Raw genomic sequence first — 14,652 nt, 5'->3', positions numbered from 1 at the left:
CCTGACCGGACTGGACATTTTATCAGCCACTTCTGCTAAGGCTGTTGTTTCTGATCATGTTTTACATACTTTAAAGGTTATTTTTTATGAATAAGAAATAAAGAAATGATACAAAGTGCAGATCGGACCTTTAATCTCAGTCTAACGGGTTTTCCTGAGAACCGTCTGTCAGAGTGACGCAGCTGGAGCACTCTGGTGCGTCACTCACTCGACCTTGTTTACCTCACTTCCTGAATGTGGGGATGTGTGGGGGTGGGTGTTTGGTTCTCACTCTCTCCACTGACAGACCAAACACACCCACACACACACACACACCCTCTCTGTGTGAGCCATAGCAACAGAACAGATTTCCTCTCTTTCAGTTTTTCTTTGCTTTTTAATCCTGTATGATTCTGGAGAAGAGCTGAAAGCTGCTGAATGGGGAATAAATCCCTGCAGGGGTGTGCTGTTCTAGGAAACTAATCCACACTGCGGTGCTGTGATCTCTCCTGGCATGAAGCAGAGTCACCGTCGCCACCCTGGAGTTGATTATTTTCCTGTAACAGCACGTCCCCGGGTGTTTTATTCCTCCTTGAAGATGCCTGAAAATGTACTTCCAGCTTTACCTCTGACTCTGGAGACTCCTTCTGTTAAAAATCTGTTTATTGTTAGTGGAATGTTGCTATAGAAACGATAACGTGCTAGAGCAAGTTATGATACGGGGTGCCGGGGTTTAGGTCACGCCCTCGGATTTCTCTTATCGCTGCTTTAATTTGGGGCCGTGTGTCAATTTTTGTCCCGAGGATACACACCTTGATCGTGTGAGAGAGAGAGAGAGAGAGAGAGAGAGAGAGAGAGAGCATGGCTCCATTCCCATGAATGTCCTTGAAGGGGGAAACGAGAAAGGTCTCAGTGGAATGTGCGTAAATAGTGTGGAGGGTTAATCTGGATAAGAGCGCTTCTGAGTCACGCTGCACTTCACACTCCGCCCAGAGTGCTTTAACGAGTTCTGACCAATTCATTAACACTAATATCGTTAAAGAACACCACACTCTGTGAGGGGTGTGTGTGTGTGTGTGTGTGTGTGTTGAGTGAGAATTAAATGTTCAGTACAGAAAGCTGATGATATGGCAAAATAAAAGTGCCATCACCTGCTATTTATGCAAAACAGTGTCATTTGCATACACTAATTCATAGTATTTGCATATGTTAATCATGTCGAGGAGTATAACTGGCATCAGTCTATTGTTTTAATGAAAACAGTTCGTCACATTCAAATATAGCAGTCATTTCTCATGAAAATCAGCATTTTAATTATGTTTAGTTATGAGAAATGTCCGATGCACACCTCACCTCGCCCCAACTATTCACACTCACGCTCATCGCGAATCACGTATGCAAATGAGGAAACGTGACGAACTCTGAGGTTCAAGCAGAAGGAAAATGCATTTATTCTGTATGTTGAAATGCCTGTAGAGTGTGTGTGTGTGTGTGTGTGTGTGTGTGTGTGTGTGTGTTCGTGTTCATAAGTGCGTCAGTGAGTTTAATGCCACATCAAAGGAGGCAGAAATAGCCCTCATGTGGAAATGGATGCATCAGCACTGTGCATTCAGAGCTCTACAAACAGCATGAAAAGGGGGTGTGTGTGTGTGGGTGTGTGTGTGTATGTGAGAGAGAGAGAGAGACACAGAAACTATACTCTGAAGTTGGGTAATGTGAACTGTTGCTTACGTGTCTTGGCTGTCCTGCTCCATTTCTCTCTCTCTCTCTCTCTCTCTCTCTCTCTCTCTCTCTCTCTCTCTCTCTCCCCCCCCCCCCCAAATTCTCACTTCCTGCTAAACTGCACTATTCCTTTATCACTCACTCACTTCTCTCTCTCTCTCTCTCTCTCTCTCTCTCTCTCAGGGTCACCTGTCTGAAGGTCTGGTCACAAAGTGGTACCGTTCCCCTCGCCTCCTTCTCTCCCCTAATAACTACACTAAAGCCATCGATATGTGGGCGGCCGGCTGCATCTTCGCAGAGATGCTCACAGGAAAAACACTCTTCGCAGGTCAGAATCTTTTTTTCTTTCTTTCATTATTTATTTCTCAGAATTCCTACACGCAAACTCGGACTCGGGTCTCCTCAACCTCCGAGTTCAGCGAGTCACACGCAATCAGCACGGGCGCGCTGCGTTAAACCGGATCGGCGCGGAGGCGTCCGTGTTTTTCCTCCAGGTTGTAGAGTGAACGCTTGGAGGATGAAACGATGTAATTCTAAGCTCCAGTTCGGAGTTGAACGCAGCGCTAGACTTACCATGCGGCTTAAAGCAATGCTCCGCCCTGAAAGATTTGCATATGATTTAACATATCATTGACCTATGATCTTCAGTGGCATCTTATTTTCTTTCTTTCCCTCTGTTTAGTGATGTCTTGACAGTTCTTCTCTCTCTCTGTCTCTCTGTGTGTGTGTGTGTGTGTGTGTGTGTGTGTGTGTGTGTGTGTGTGTAGGTGCTCATGAGCTGGAGCAGATGCAGTTGATCCTGGAGTCGATCCCCGTGATCCACGAGGAGGACAGACAGGAGCTGCAGAGCGTCATCCCGGTGTTTATTAAAAACGACATGTCTTTACCGCACACTCCGCTGACTGAACTGCTGCCCGGGGTCAGCGCTGAGGGTCAGTGCGCTTCACACACTCCTCTCACTCTCACACGTTATCCATCGTAATTCTGTACACATTTACAGTTCTTATTTTCACTCAACGCTTTGTCGTTCTTTAACGTAACGTGAATACACTATGATCACAGCTCTGGACTTCCTGGAGAAGATCTTGACCTTTAACCCCATGGACCGGCTGACTGCAGAGGAGGCACTGGCTCACCCCTACATGAGTGTGTACTCGTTCCCTCTGGACGAGCCGGTGTCCTCTCACCCCTTCCACATCGAGGACGAGGTAGACGACATCCTGCTCATGGACGAGAGCCACAGCCACGTCTACAACTGGGACAGGTACGCGCACACACACACACACACACACACACACACACACACACACACACACAGTGGTATATTGAGTTGTGTAGGAAACTGTGCTTGTGTGTCTGATGTGTTGATTTGTTCCTCAGGTACCAGGAGAGTCAGCTGTCCGATCCGGAGTGGCCTCTGCAGAGCGCGGCGGAGGTGGACGAGGTGCAGCGCGACCCGCGCGCCATGTCCGACGACATCGACGACGAGGAGGCGCAGCTGGACCCGCGCAAGTACGCCGATGCCGAGAGCGAGAAGTTCCTGGACGAGCAGCCTTTCGACCAGCGGCGTGACGAGGGCGTCCACCACGAGAACAAGTACTGCGAGCTGGAGTGCGGGCACACCTGCAACTACAAGGCGGCGTCCCAGTCCTACCTGGACAACCTGATCTGGAGGGAGAGCGAGGTGAACCACTACTACGAGCCCAAGCTGATCATCGACCTCTCCAACTGGAAAGAGCAGCAGAGCAAAGAGCGAGCGGACCGCAAGAGCAAGAGCAAGTGCGAGAAGAACGGCCTGGTGAAGGCTCAGCTGGACAAGGAGAAGCACCACCAACACCATCACCATCAACACCATCAGGGCTTCGACTTCGACTCCTTCATCGCCGACACCATCCGACTCAGCCTGCAGCCCGAGAGCCGCGACATCGGCCTCCTCAACGAGCTCAACAGCTCCGTGTCTCAGCTCAGCAAGTCGGCCAGCCAGGAGAAGGACGAGAAGTGTCAGGTACACACACACACACACACACACACACACACTCATATACACATACATGCACGTACAGTATTATTGCTCCTGGAGTCCTTTTATTGCTTATGAATTTTCTTCACTGAACCTAGATGATTATTATTATTATTATTATTATTATTATTATTATTATTATTGTGATGATTATGCTTGTGATTAATGTTACCATGGCGATGGTTGTCAGGTGAACCTGGCTCAGCAGTGCCCGTGGGAGAGCAGCGGGAACGAGAGCTGCCTGATCGACGAGGCGTGCTGGGACGAGCAGAAAGATGGCGGAGGATACGGAGGAGGCTACACCAGCTACCTCGATCGCCTCTTCAGCAAAAAAGAGGAGGAGAACCCCTCCGTCTGCTCTCCTCTTTCCGACGCTTCCCTGGACACCGAGCCTCCGCGAGAAGAGGCCCCGCCCCGTCTCAACGGCGAGATCGTCCTCGAGTCTCTGGGGTTCGACGCTAAAAGATCCCTGCAGGCCCACGTCAGGTGTTCTCCTCAGAGCGCCCACAAGACCTACAGCAGCATCCTCAAACACCTGAATTAAACCCAGACCATCCGCTTCTACCACACGTCACGCCGTTCAGGGACGCGCCGGCGCTCCTGTCAGCGTCCACGCTTCAGGAAAACACCTGCAGGAAGGAGGCAGGGCTCCCAGCTCACCAGCCAATCGCAATGCAGCGTTTCTCTGTGGAGAAAATCCGTTACCATGTTTTTCTGAAGCGCCCACGCTTTCACCGAGCGCTTAAACGTTTCTGAACATCATGATGTGCCGTACAACACACACACACACACACACACACACACACACACACACACACGGAGCTCGGCTTGTCCTTATTTTTTTATCCTCTATGTTTAGTGTGTTCTTTTACTTGAAGCATTTCAGAACTTTTTACACACACACACACACACACACACACACGGCTACTTTTTAATTTGAGTTTTGTTTTATGTTTCAGAGAGGGTGTTCGAGTGAATTATTTTGAGGAAAAAAGAAAACAGTTCCTGATTCACTAAAGAGCTTCAGTGTTCTTGCGGTTTTTTTTGTTTTGTGTTTTTGTTTTCCGAGAAATTAAAAACAGGAAAAAATATAAACGTTTAAAAAACAAAAAAAAACCAGAAATAAGACTGGCATGCCATTTGCACACAGCATACTGTAGAGTCGTACACACGCTAGAGGAGGGTCCACATCTATTCCCAGAGACGTGTAATAAATAAATAAATAAATAAACACCAGGGAGGGAGGGACGATGCACTAAACATGAGACAGGTGACGTCACTGACATGACTGACCACGCCCCCCCCCCCCCCCCCCACTGCGCTTCTCCTCCTCCTCCTCCTCTTCTTTCACACAGCAAACTCCCTCAGCCTGTCTTTTCTTCTTTATTTTTCTTTTCTTTTACAAAATCTTTTTACTCTTTTATACTCTCTTCCAAAGCTTTATCACCGTGTTCCTTATTCTGTTTATTATTATTATTTTATTGTATTATATTTAAAAATCTTGTTTCCTATTTAAGTTGCTGTCCTGTTTCCCCTCACCACACATTTTATCTTTTCTTTTACTATACACGTTAACTACTTCATTTTTACCATCAATAAATATATTTAATTGTCCCCCAAATCTAAGATTTATATATATATATATATATATATATATATATATATATATAAATTTTTCTAGTGTAACAATTTTGAGAGTTTATTTTTAAAGCCTAATATTTTTACCAACTTTTTTTTTGCGAACCCGATTTAATTTTTATTCTACATTTTCCAGTTTAACATTAGAATATTATATCTTTATTTATTTAATTTGTAAACGATTCCTGCTATCAGTTTAATTATTTAATCTAAAAACTTTTTTTTTTCTTCATTTTTCTCCCCAGTGTCGTTCAGCTCATGAATTTTAATTGATTTAATTCTCACATAATTTAATTATTATTATTATTTTTAATTTAGTGGGTTTTTTAGTACTCATTCCCAAATCTCTCTTTATTTATTTATTTTTTTTAAATCTTAGTTTTAATCACACTTTCTTTTCCTAAGATCGACCGTCACCTTTTTTTAGTACATTTTTGTTTGTATTTATTTATCCAGTAGGTATCGTTATATCCTGTAGACCCGTTAATATAATTCTTGCAAATCTTTTTTTTTAAAGCTTAACACACTTGTACTAACGCCAACATTTAGGCGGATGGTATTTTTTCCCTCTCAACTATTCTAATTTTTAACCGTTTTAAGCTACAAGCCCCGCCCCCTACACTGTTTACTGTTTTTTTGTTTAGTTTTTTTTCTCCTCACATTTATATGGGTGTTTTATTAGGTTCTATTCCTCTCTATCCTCCTCCTCCTCCCCCTCTCACACCATCATTTCACCTCCTCTCCTCTACCCCCCCCTCTCTCTCGTCCCCGGGCGTCGGTGACTTCCCCGTTCCGTAGGCGTTTTATTCGGGCCTGATGCCAGCAGCTTGGCCGTTTGTTTTATTTTATTTTATTTGAAACCGTAGGTTAACGTAAGTGTGTTATCTACCTCAGAGGTAACCGTAGACATGCGGAGTGTGTGTGTGTGTGCGTGTTGCTCGCCTTGTACGACTTTTCAGTGCCCGATCACATGGCTGTTTATTCTGTCTTTCTTTTCTTTTTCTTTTTTTTGCCACAGTGAAGTGTTAAGATCACGTATTTATTTTGAAGCGTAAGTGATTATTTATTTTTAAGAGCCGTCGTTATTTCTCAATGTGACTCTGAATGGCGACTGGGCATTGAACTTCCATCCTCTGTGTGAGTGTGTGTGAGTGTGTGTGAGTGTGTGTGAGTGTGTGTGAGTGTGTGTGAGTGTGTGTGAGTGTGTGTGAGTGTGTGTGAGTGTGTGTATAAAAATGGCTGGAGGATACACATCCTTTGTGAAGAACTCTCCGTTTTTTCCAGCGTTCCTTTTTAAGGAAATAACCGTGTTCTGTTTTTGTTTTGTTTTACCGGGAGGTGCGAGCGTGAGACAGGGCTTTACCGAATCCGCGTACCCAAAAGTCTTAATGTTTGCTCCTCTTGGTTTCCCCTCCTCCTGTGTATATACCTGTGCAGGTAATAGTGTGCATGGAAGATCTGCTATGGAAGGTACATCTGAAGCGAAGTGAGCGGTGCGGTGTGTCGTCGTCACTCTTTCTTTTAGTCTAGGGTTTATTTCCTCCCGCGTCAGCATGATCAAGGTTAAAGGTTATTATAGCATGTAGTAGGTTCATGGACTTCTCTTTTTATTATTATTATTATTATTATTATTATTATTATTATTATTTTTTTATTTGATTTGATTTTTTTTCTCGGTTGATGAACTGATACTCCGTTGGTTCCCTTGTAAAATAAATAAAATAAAATGGCCGGTGAAATAAACTCCTCCTTCTCCTGCTCTGATTTCATCACACGGCTGTAAAGCTTCCTAATAAAACCTCAACTTCTGACACACACTCTGAGTTTACTGAAGAAAACGTTAGGAGTTTCATGTGCGCTGCAGGACAGGTTGGGGAGGGGGGAGGAAAGGGGGAGTGGGGAGGAAGGGGGGAGGAAGGGGGGAGGGGGTGTTTTATAAATACGTGATGCTGCACGAGGTTGATATGAGAATAATGATTATACAGTCTGTGTGGAAACATTTCTCTCCAAAGTGACTGCACCCATAAATTAACCTCTCAGCCTGAGACGACTCCATTACCTCAAAACTGTCTGTCTCTCTCTCTCTCTCTCTGTCTGTCACTTTCTGTCTGTCTCTCTGTCTGTCGCTCTCTCTCAATTTCAATTCAAAGTACTTTATCGGCGTGATTGTTTACATACAATATTGCCAAAGCATCAATATAGATAAGAAAGGAGTGTGTGTGTGTGTGTGAGAGAGAGAGAGAGATCTCTGCTGTGAAACAAAGACCCGAGGTCACAGATAAGAACTCTTATTAATATTCAGTTTATACACACACACACACACACACACACACACACACTCCTCTGGTTATTTCAGGGAACCAATGGGGTTAAAGAGGAGGCGGGGCCTGTCTTACTAAAACAGTTCTGGATAAAGTGTTCATGAAATATATTGCTATCGTGTGTGTGTGTGTGTGTGTGTGTGTGTGTGTGTGTGTGTGTGTGTTTCTGTCCTCAGCAGTGCAAGTTACCGTGATCCATGTACATTAGTGTTTATACTCATCACTGTGTTTCAGTAAAATCGTGTTCGAGTCTATACGGTAACCTGTCCCTTTAAATCGAACTATAAACGGATAAAAAGTATGACATCCTTCTTTAATAAAGAGGACATCCTGTTACTGGAAACACACACACACACACACACACACACACACACACACACACAGTGTTGATTACTTACTGCGTGAGAAACTTTAATGTTGATGTAATGAGGTTTCTCTTCGAAGTGACGGTGCTGAGTACAGCGGATAAAATAATCTTTAGCGTTGGAGTAAAACGTCCTGCTGAGATCAATTGTGTCAGGATTACGCACACACACGCACACACACACACACACACACACACACACACACACACACACAGTGAATGGAAAAGAACATTTTATCCCAGCTGAACAGCTTATTGTGCAGTTCACACACACCTTAGATTATTGAGCTTGCTGATCACCCCATTGTGTGTGTGTGCGTGTGTGTGCGCGTGTGTGTGCGTGTGTGTGTGTGTGTGTGTGTGTGAGAGACAGATTAACGCTCTCTTGTTCCATTTAAACAAACATTGCAGGTAAAGTGGCAGGTTGAGTGTTCCAGTATTGCATCATCTTTCATCATCACACACACACACACACACACACACACACACACAACAACTCTTCCACACTGGAGTTTAAATCTGATGTAGATGCTAAACCCGTGGTCTTCCATTATTTATCTACATTAGTCTCGTACACTCGCTGCAGTGCAAAACTACAGAAGGAAACTTCAGACACTGAACCAAAACTTCTGTACCACTGCAGTCCATAGAGACGTGTGTGTGTGTGTGTGTGTGTGTGTTTGTGTGTGTGTGTTTGTGTGTGCGTGTGCGTGTGTGTGTGCGTGTGTGCGTGCGTGTGTGTGTGTGTGTGTGTGTGTGCGCTCTGTTTTCTCTTCACTGCATCAGCAAAACAGTTTTTCTTAGGAGACTCTCGGGAGACAAGCCGCTCCAACAGGATGCTGTTTTCCATCCACCTGTGCAACATGGCCGCCCACTGAGAGAGAGACAGACAGGTGAGAGAGAGACAGACAGGTGAGAGAGAGAGAGAGACAGAGGGAGAGAGCTGAGAAAGGCAGGTGAGCGAGAGAGACAGGTGAGAGAGACACTGACAAACAGAGAGACAGACAGGTGAGAGAGACAAATGAGGGGCAGAGATGAAGAGACCCCGAGAAGGACAGACAGGTGAGAAAGAGGAGAGAGACAGGTGAGGAGCAGAGAGGGAGAGGCAGCTAGTAGGTGAGACAGACAGACAATGAAAGGGAGAGAGAGAGACAGAAAGTGATGAATGTGTAGTTGGTGTCAGCTGTATAAAGTGATGTACAAAACAGCAGATTAAAATATAGAGAAACACACAATATAAAGGAATAAACACACACACACACACACACGGAGTATTTCTGCACTATTTCATTTACTGTGTTTTAGCACCCTCTAGTGGAACAGCTTGAGAATCACACCCCCTCACCTCTAACACTGAGATACCGGAGAGAGAGTCGGAGAAAGAGACAGAGCGGGGGACAGGAAGTGGGACAGAGAAAGAGAGAGACGGACAGAGCGGGGGACAGGAAGTGGTACAGAGAAAGAGAGAGACGGACAGAGCGGGGGACAGGAAGTGGGACAGAGAAAGAGAGAGACGGACAGAGCGGGGGACAGGAAGTGGGACAGAGAAAGAGAGAGACGGACAGAGCGGGGGACAGGAAGTGGGACAGAGAAAGAGAGAGACGGACAGAGCGGGGGACAGGAAGTGGGACAGAGAAAGAGAGAGACGGACAGCTGGAGAGTTGATGAAAGAGAGAGAGAGTTAGAGGTGGGAGAGATGACATATAGCTAGTGAGACACCCAAACAGATGGAGAGAGAAAGACATGAAGATAATGAGACCCAAACAGATGGAGAAACAGACAGACAGATGTAGAGAGAGATAGACAGATAGATACCCTTATCAACACAGACAGACAGACAGACAGTGAGACTCTCAAAAACCTCAGAGACTGATAGACAAGTAACAGACAGAGACGTAGAGAGAGTGAGAGAGAGAGAGTGTGTATCCACACACACACACACACACACACACACACCTGATACAATCTCACCCAGCTGTAAATCTGAACAGCACAATAGAGAAGTTCCTGCACTGATCACAATCCACACACACGCGTATGTAAAGCAGGAGTGTGATAGGAAAACGCACTGATACAATCACATCTACACTGTGATGATGTCATCACCTCCTCGTACGTACAGCACGTGTGTTCTGCTCCTACCTCCTGCACACACTGCTCACTGACAGAGGAGTAAACATGTCTTCTGCTTCTGTTCTCAGTACAGGGAAACATCTCAACTCTCTGTGGTACACACACACACACACACACACACACAGCCTCAGTTCTTCTTGGCCTGGGTTCCACATGGTGCGACGCTCCTCTGAGATTCCGCTGCGTGTTGAAACGGTTGCATCATGCGGTTGCTGCGGATTCGTTCACACCGTGACTCTCCTGTGGATCTCCAGCACGTCCCGAGCTGCTCTGGACCCCTGCGTGAGACACGTTACCCCGACGTTACCCCGACGTCAGCCGTCCTTTCAGATCCGCCGCCTTTCCGCACTAACACACGCCGGTTACGGTTACTTACCTATGGTATCAGTGAAGAAATGAACAGACTTGGCGTACACGCTCGTTAGTGAACGTTCCTAACGTACATCTCTTTAGTGTTCCCGCTGCAGTGTCCAGAGCAACGCCCGACTGGAGTCTAATCACCGTCTGATCACGCAGCAACCAAACGCTTCGGTTTAAATGGATGTCATTGAATTACACTTCCTGAGGTCAATAAAATGACGTTTACTCGTGTTAAAGTACATAAAATGCGTTTTAAGATAAATCCCGTTTCTTTTGCAGGTGGCTATTTTATACCTGCTCTAAAGTAAATACACCGTACGGTGAATACCTTACATCATGTTGGAGGAGCTACACCGACTCCAGATCAGCTCTCTCTCTCTCAGCACCAAAACATGTCTCTGAGGTGAAGATACCGGGCTTGTACTGGACCCTTACTGCCACGGAACACGCTGACCTTTGACCTCTCGGCCGTGCCGATCGTTACGCAGGTGTAGAGTAGTGCGGCGCGTGCGTCTCTCCGAGCAGGTCCGGGGCTTTGTTCTTGTCTGGCATCAGATTGAAGTCTTTTTCATGGATTGTGAAATGGGGAAAAAATGGCTTCTTGTTGTAGCCAGGTGCGTGTGTGTGTGTGTGTGTGTGTGTGTGTACGTGTACGTGTACGTGTACGTGTACCTGCCCGTCTCTATGGCCAGCTTGTGTTTACTAAGTTCACCGGGTCAGGACGTTTCCTAGTGTAGACTCGGTCACTGCTCAGGTGTTCTGCTGGTTTATATTCTCTCTTCAGGATCGGATGACAGTCTGATCTACTTTATAACAGTCTGATCTACTTTATTCAGCTGTTGCTTCTGTCCAGTGTTCTACATATTTTTCTTTTTGTGTTTTAAGCATGTGATTTGGTCGGTCTGGGGGTTTGGTCTGGACATGTTTTGGATTGTAAAGTCAGCGTTCTGAGGACTCTTCTCTCTGGGGTTAGCTCTTGGTATCTTATCTTGGCAATTATTAGTGGGTACAGTCTCTCTCTCTCTCTCTCTCTCTCTGTCTCTATCACTCTCTCTCTCTCTCTCTCTCTCTCTCTCTGTCTCTATCACTCTCTCTCTCTCTCTCTCTCTCTCTATCACTCTCTCTGTCTCTCTGTCTCTCTCTCATTCTCACTCTCTCTCTCTCTCACTCTCTCTCTCTGTCTCTTTCTCACTGTCTCTCTCTCTCTCTGTCTCTCTCTCACTGTCTCTCTCTCTCTGTCTCACTCTCTCTCTCTCTCTCACTCTCTCTCTCTCTCTCTCTCTCTCTCTCTCTCTCTCTCTCTCTCTCTCCCTCTCTCTCTCTCTCTCATATATGTGTGTTTGTGTGTGTTGGGGCACTCTCCTTATTCCCCGTGTGTATATATTCCAGGATGAAGCCTGACACACATCTGAAAGTCTGGTTTGCATAAAAAAATGATCCAGGACTCTTCATTACGCAGTGTATCGGATTTATAGGGATTATTCCAACAGAGGGGTGTGTTTTTCTTCTCCTCCCCCCAACACGTCCTCATTTAAGACTAAGTGTCTATGAATCACATCTCTTTTTTCACTTTTTGAAACCTGTTTAAAACATCAAATAATTAGAGCTAGAGCGGCCTTCACCTTTATTCCGCCTCTGCAACTCACAGGCTGTTTTTCGCGAAGCCCCGCCCACTTCACAAAGCAGCGTCACTGGTCAGTTAAAGGTTCGGCATCGTTCGTGCTGTTAAACCGAGTGATTATGTGAGCAATAACAGATTTCTGCTTTATGAGTGATGACACGAGTCATGTGATCAGAGAGGGAATTTCCCCAGCGTTTATATTTCACCTCAGGTCAGCACTCAGGTTTGTGTGTGTAAGCAGGTTGTGAAGGAGAACTTCAGCTGTTTTATTTCAGATCTGCTGACACCAGGAATGATTCTGGTCAGGATTCTGGGAAGCGAGCAGGAAGGTGAGGCTCTTCCCCGCAGTAAGAACAAGCCTGGACTCGAACAAACATCTCGTCAGTGAGATGTTTACTGTCCGTCCCGTGAGCTCAGCAGCTCCGACATGACGATAATTAACGGTGTGTCAGTCGCCGAAGAACTTCAGTACACGCTGTACTGCGAAGAAAAACAGGACATGGAACTTCAACAACAAATCGTCACAAAGGAAACCAGAAACCAATCGATTAATCAAGACCCAAAAACCTCACACAGTCAGAATATAGACATAACCCATGAGAACGCACTCGGAGGAAACCTCTAAGCCTTTAGATACAATCCAAAACGTTTTGCATGAAATTATAGAGCGTTATACAAAGATAAAGAAAAAAAATCTGAGGTCTAATTGCAGGAACCCCCAAAACCCTCAGTTGTGTAAATTATACAGACGTCTCAGAATGAAAATAAACGCTAAACCACTATCACCGGTCCCGCTCATGACGCGTCCAGTGTGTGACAGAACCATGCTTTTAATAAGTTACCCAGGGGGTCATTATTTTTTTTACTTGTTTTCCATCTGCCTTTCCTGTCGGAGAAGGTTCCGTCCAAGCTTCTCCATCTCCAGCCATAGATTCCAGCTCCTCCTGGAGGACCTACAGACGTTCCCAAGCCAACCATGATGCAATCCCTATATCGGGTCCTGTATCTCAGCCGGGGTTTCCATACACTCAGTATCAGTGCGTTTACACGGACGACGATAATCCGATATGAACCCGATTAAGACGATACTCTGATTAAGAAACCAGCATGTAAACAGAGATTACTGATGACCTTAATCTGATTAAAGTCACACTCGAAGTAAACACGAATGGAATGAAGACGTGTGGAGTATTCCTGTTTTAGTCGCGTTATGGACGTGCGTTACAGACACGTACACACCTTAATCACGCTATTAACGCCGTGTGGGAGTTCTCACCGCGTTGTGTGAAATCTGTGTACTGTTGATTGTAAGAGCCGCCATATTGTTGTGATGTCAGGTTTGTTTAGGCGAGGTGGCTCTTCCCCAGGTTCTCAGAATTCTGAGCTGACCTTTCCGTTGTACTTTTCCGTGTCGGAGGTCGGGTTCAGAGTGCAGTGGACTGCAGCAAACCTTCAGAGGAACCTCGCTCCAGCTGCCTGTTTATCAATCTCACGCTCTCTTTTTCCATCAGTAAAATCCCAGGATACGTGAACTCCTCCTCCACCAGGAGCAAGGTCTCTTCAACTCGCCTCGAGTGAACCTCCCACTCTTTTCTGGAAGGAACCATGACCTTAGAAGTTGCACTGATATTTCATCACTCAGATTGAGATTCGGATCCTGGAACTCAGTCGTCCCAATCAACACCCTTTCCATGTATTCCCAACACGAGCACTGATGTCAGCTGAGAGCACTATGGAGTCAGCAGGAAGTACTCTCTGGAGCATTTCTACGGAGGCTCAGTGCTCCTCTCTGGTGCAAGCACACAAACAACATCCTGAAATCTCATGGAGGCGACCCCATCATCCACGGGGAGAAACTCCGACAGGAGCTAGGCCCTCTGTCTGGGGCTAATGAGCATCCTCACACCCTCCTGAGGCCTAACTCCTGTGTGCACTCCTGTTTGAACTCCATGTAAGGCTGACTACATCTCGTCTGTTCCGTGTCACACACTAACTCAGATGTTTTCCTGATATACCATGTTCCCAAAGCCAATTACCATGGCGGGTCTCGTCTGGATGAGGCCTGCTTTACACATGACGGGTGAGTTTTCATACGTGTGCAGAAGCAGCAGCAACACACGCTGCATTGTTCAAACACTCACCTGCATACTTCATGCACATCTGGATGATTAAAAGCGGCATCCACTAAATAGATCATCAGATCCTAAGCATCCCTGTCCAATGGGATTTCCAGAGGAGCGGTACATCAGACAGACCCTTCTGTAGGTTTGAAGGTGAAGTGAGAGGTTTTTAATATTCAGATAGTAACCGTATCAGGAAAACCGACAGCGCGAGTAATCTATAATGGTTTAGGGTCCGGTCCCGGACAGTGTGAGTAATCTATAATGGTTTAGGGTCCGGTCCCGGACAGTGTGAGTAATCTATAATGGTTTAGGGTCCGGTTCCGGACAGTGTGAGTAATCTATAATGGTTTAGGGTCCGGTCCCGGACAGCG

General features: G+C 45.8%; 1 protein-coding gene across 1 annotated transcript; it reads left to right on the top strand.

Annotated features, from left to right (window-relative positions):
• Nucleotides 1-1,844: 1,844 nt before the first annotated feature.
• On the top strand, nucleotides 1,845-4,265 carry mapk6 (mitogen-activated protein kinase 6). The gene is made up of 5 exons (XM_053623786.1): nucleotides 1,845-2,029; nucleotides 2,469-2,633; nucleotides 2,764-2,965; nucleotides 3,082-3,706; nucleotides 3,912-4,265. The coding sequence occupies exons 1-5, from the start codon at nucleotides 1,972-1,974 to the stop codon at nucleotides 4,263-4,265; spliced, it is 1,404 nt and encodes a 467-aa protein (XP_053479761.1). The 5' UTR covers nucleotides 1,845-1,971.
• The last annotated feature ends 10,387 nt before the right edge of the window (nucleotides 4,266-14,652 follow it).

Source organism: Ictalurus furcatus, chromosome 4 (assembly GCF_023375685.1).
Source record: "Ictalurus furcatus strain D&B chromosome 4, Billie_1.0, whole genome shotgun sequence".
NCBI classification, from domain to species: Eukaryota; Metazoa; Chordata; class Actinopteri; order Siluriformes; family Ictaluridae; genus Ictalurus; species Ictalurus furcatus.
Note: the sequence above shows the minus strand (reverse complement) of the source record. Positions and strands in the feature narration are given on the sequence as shown.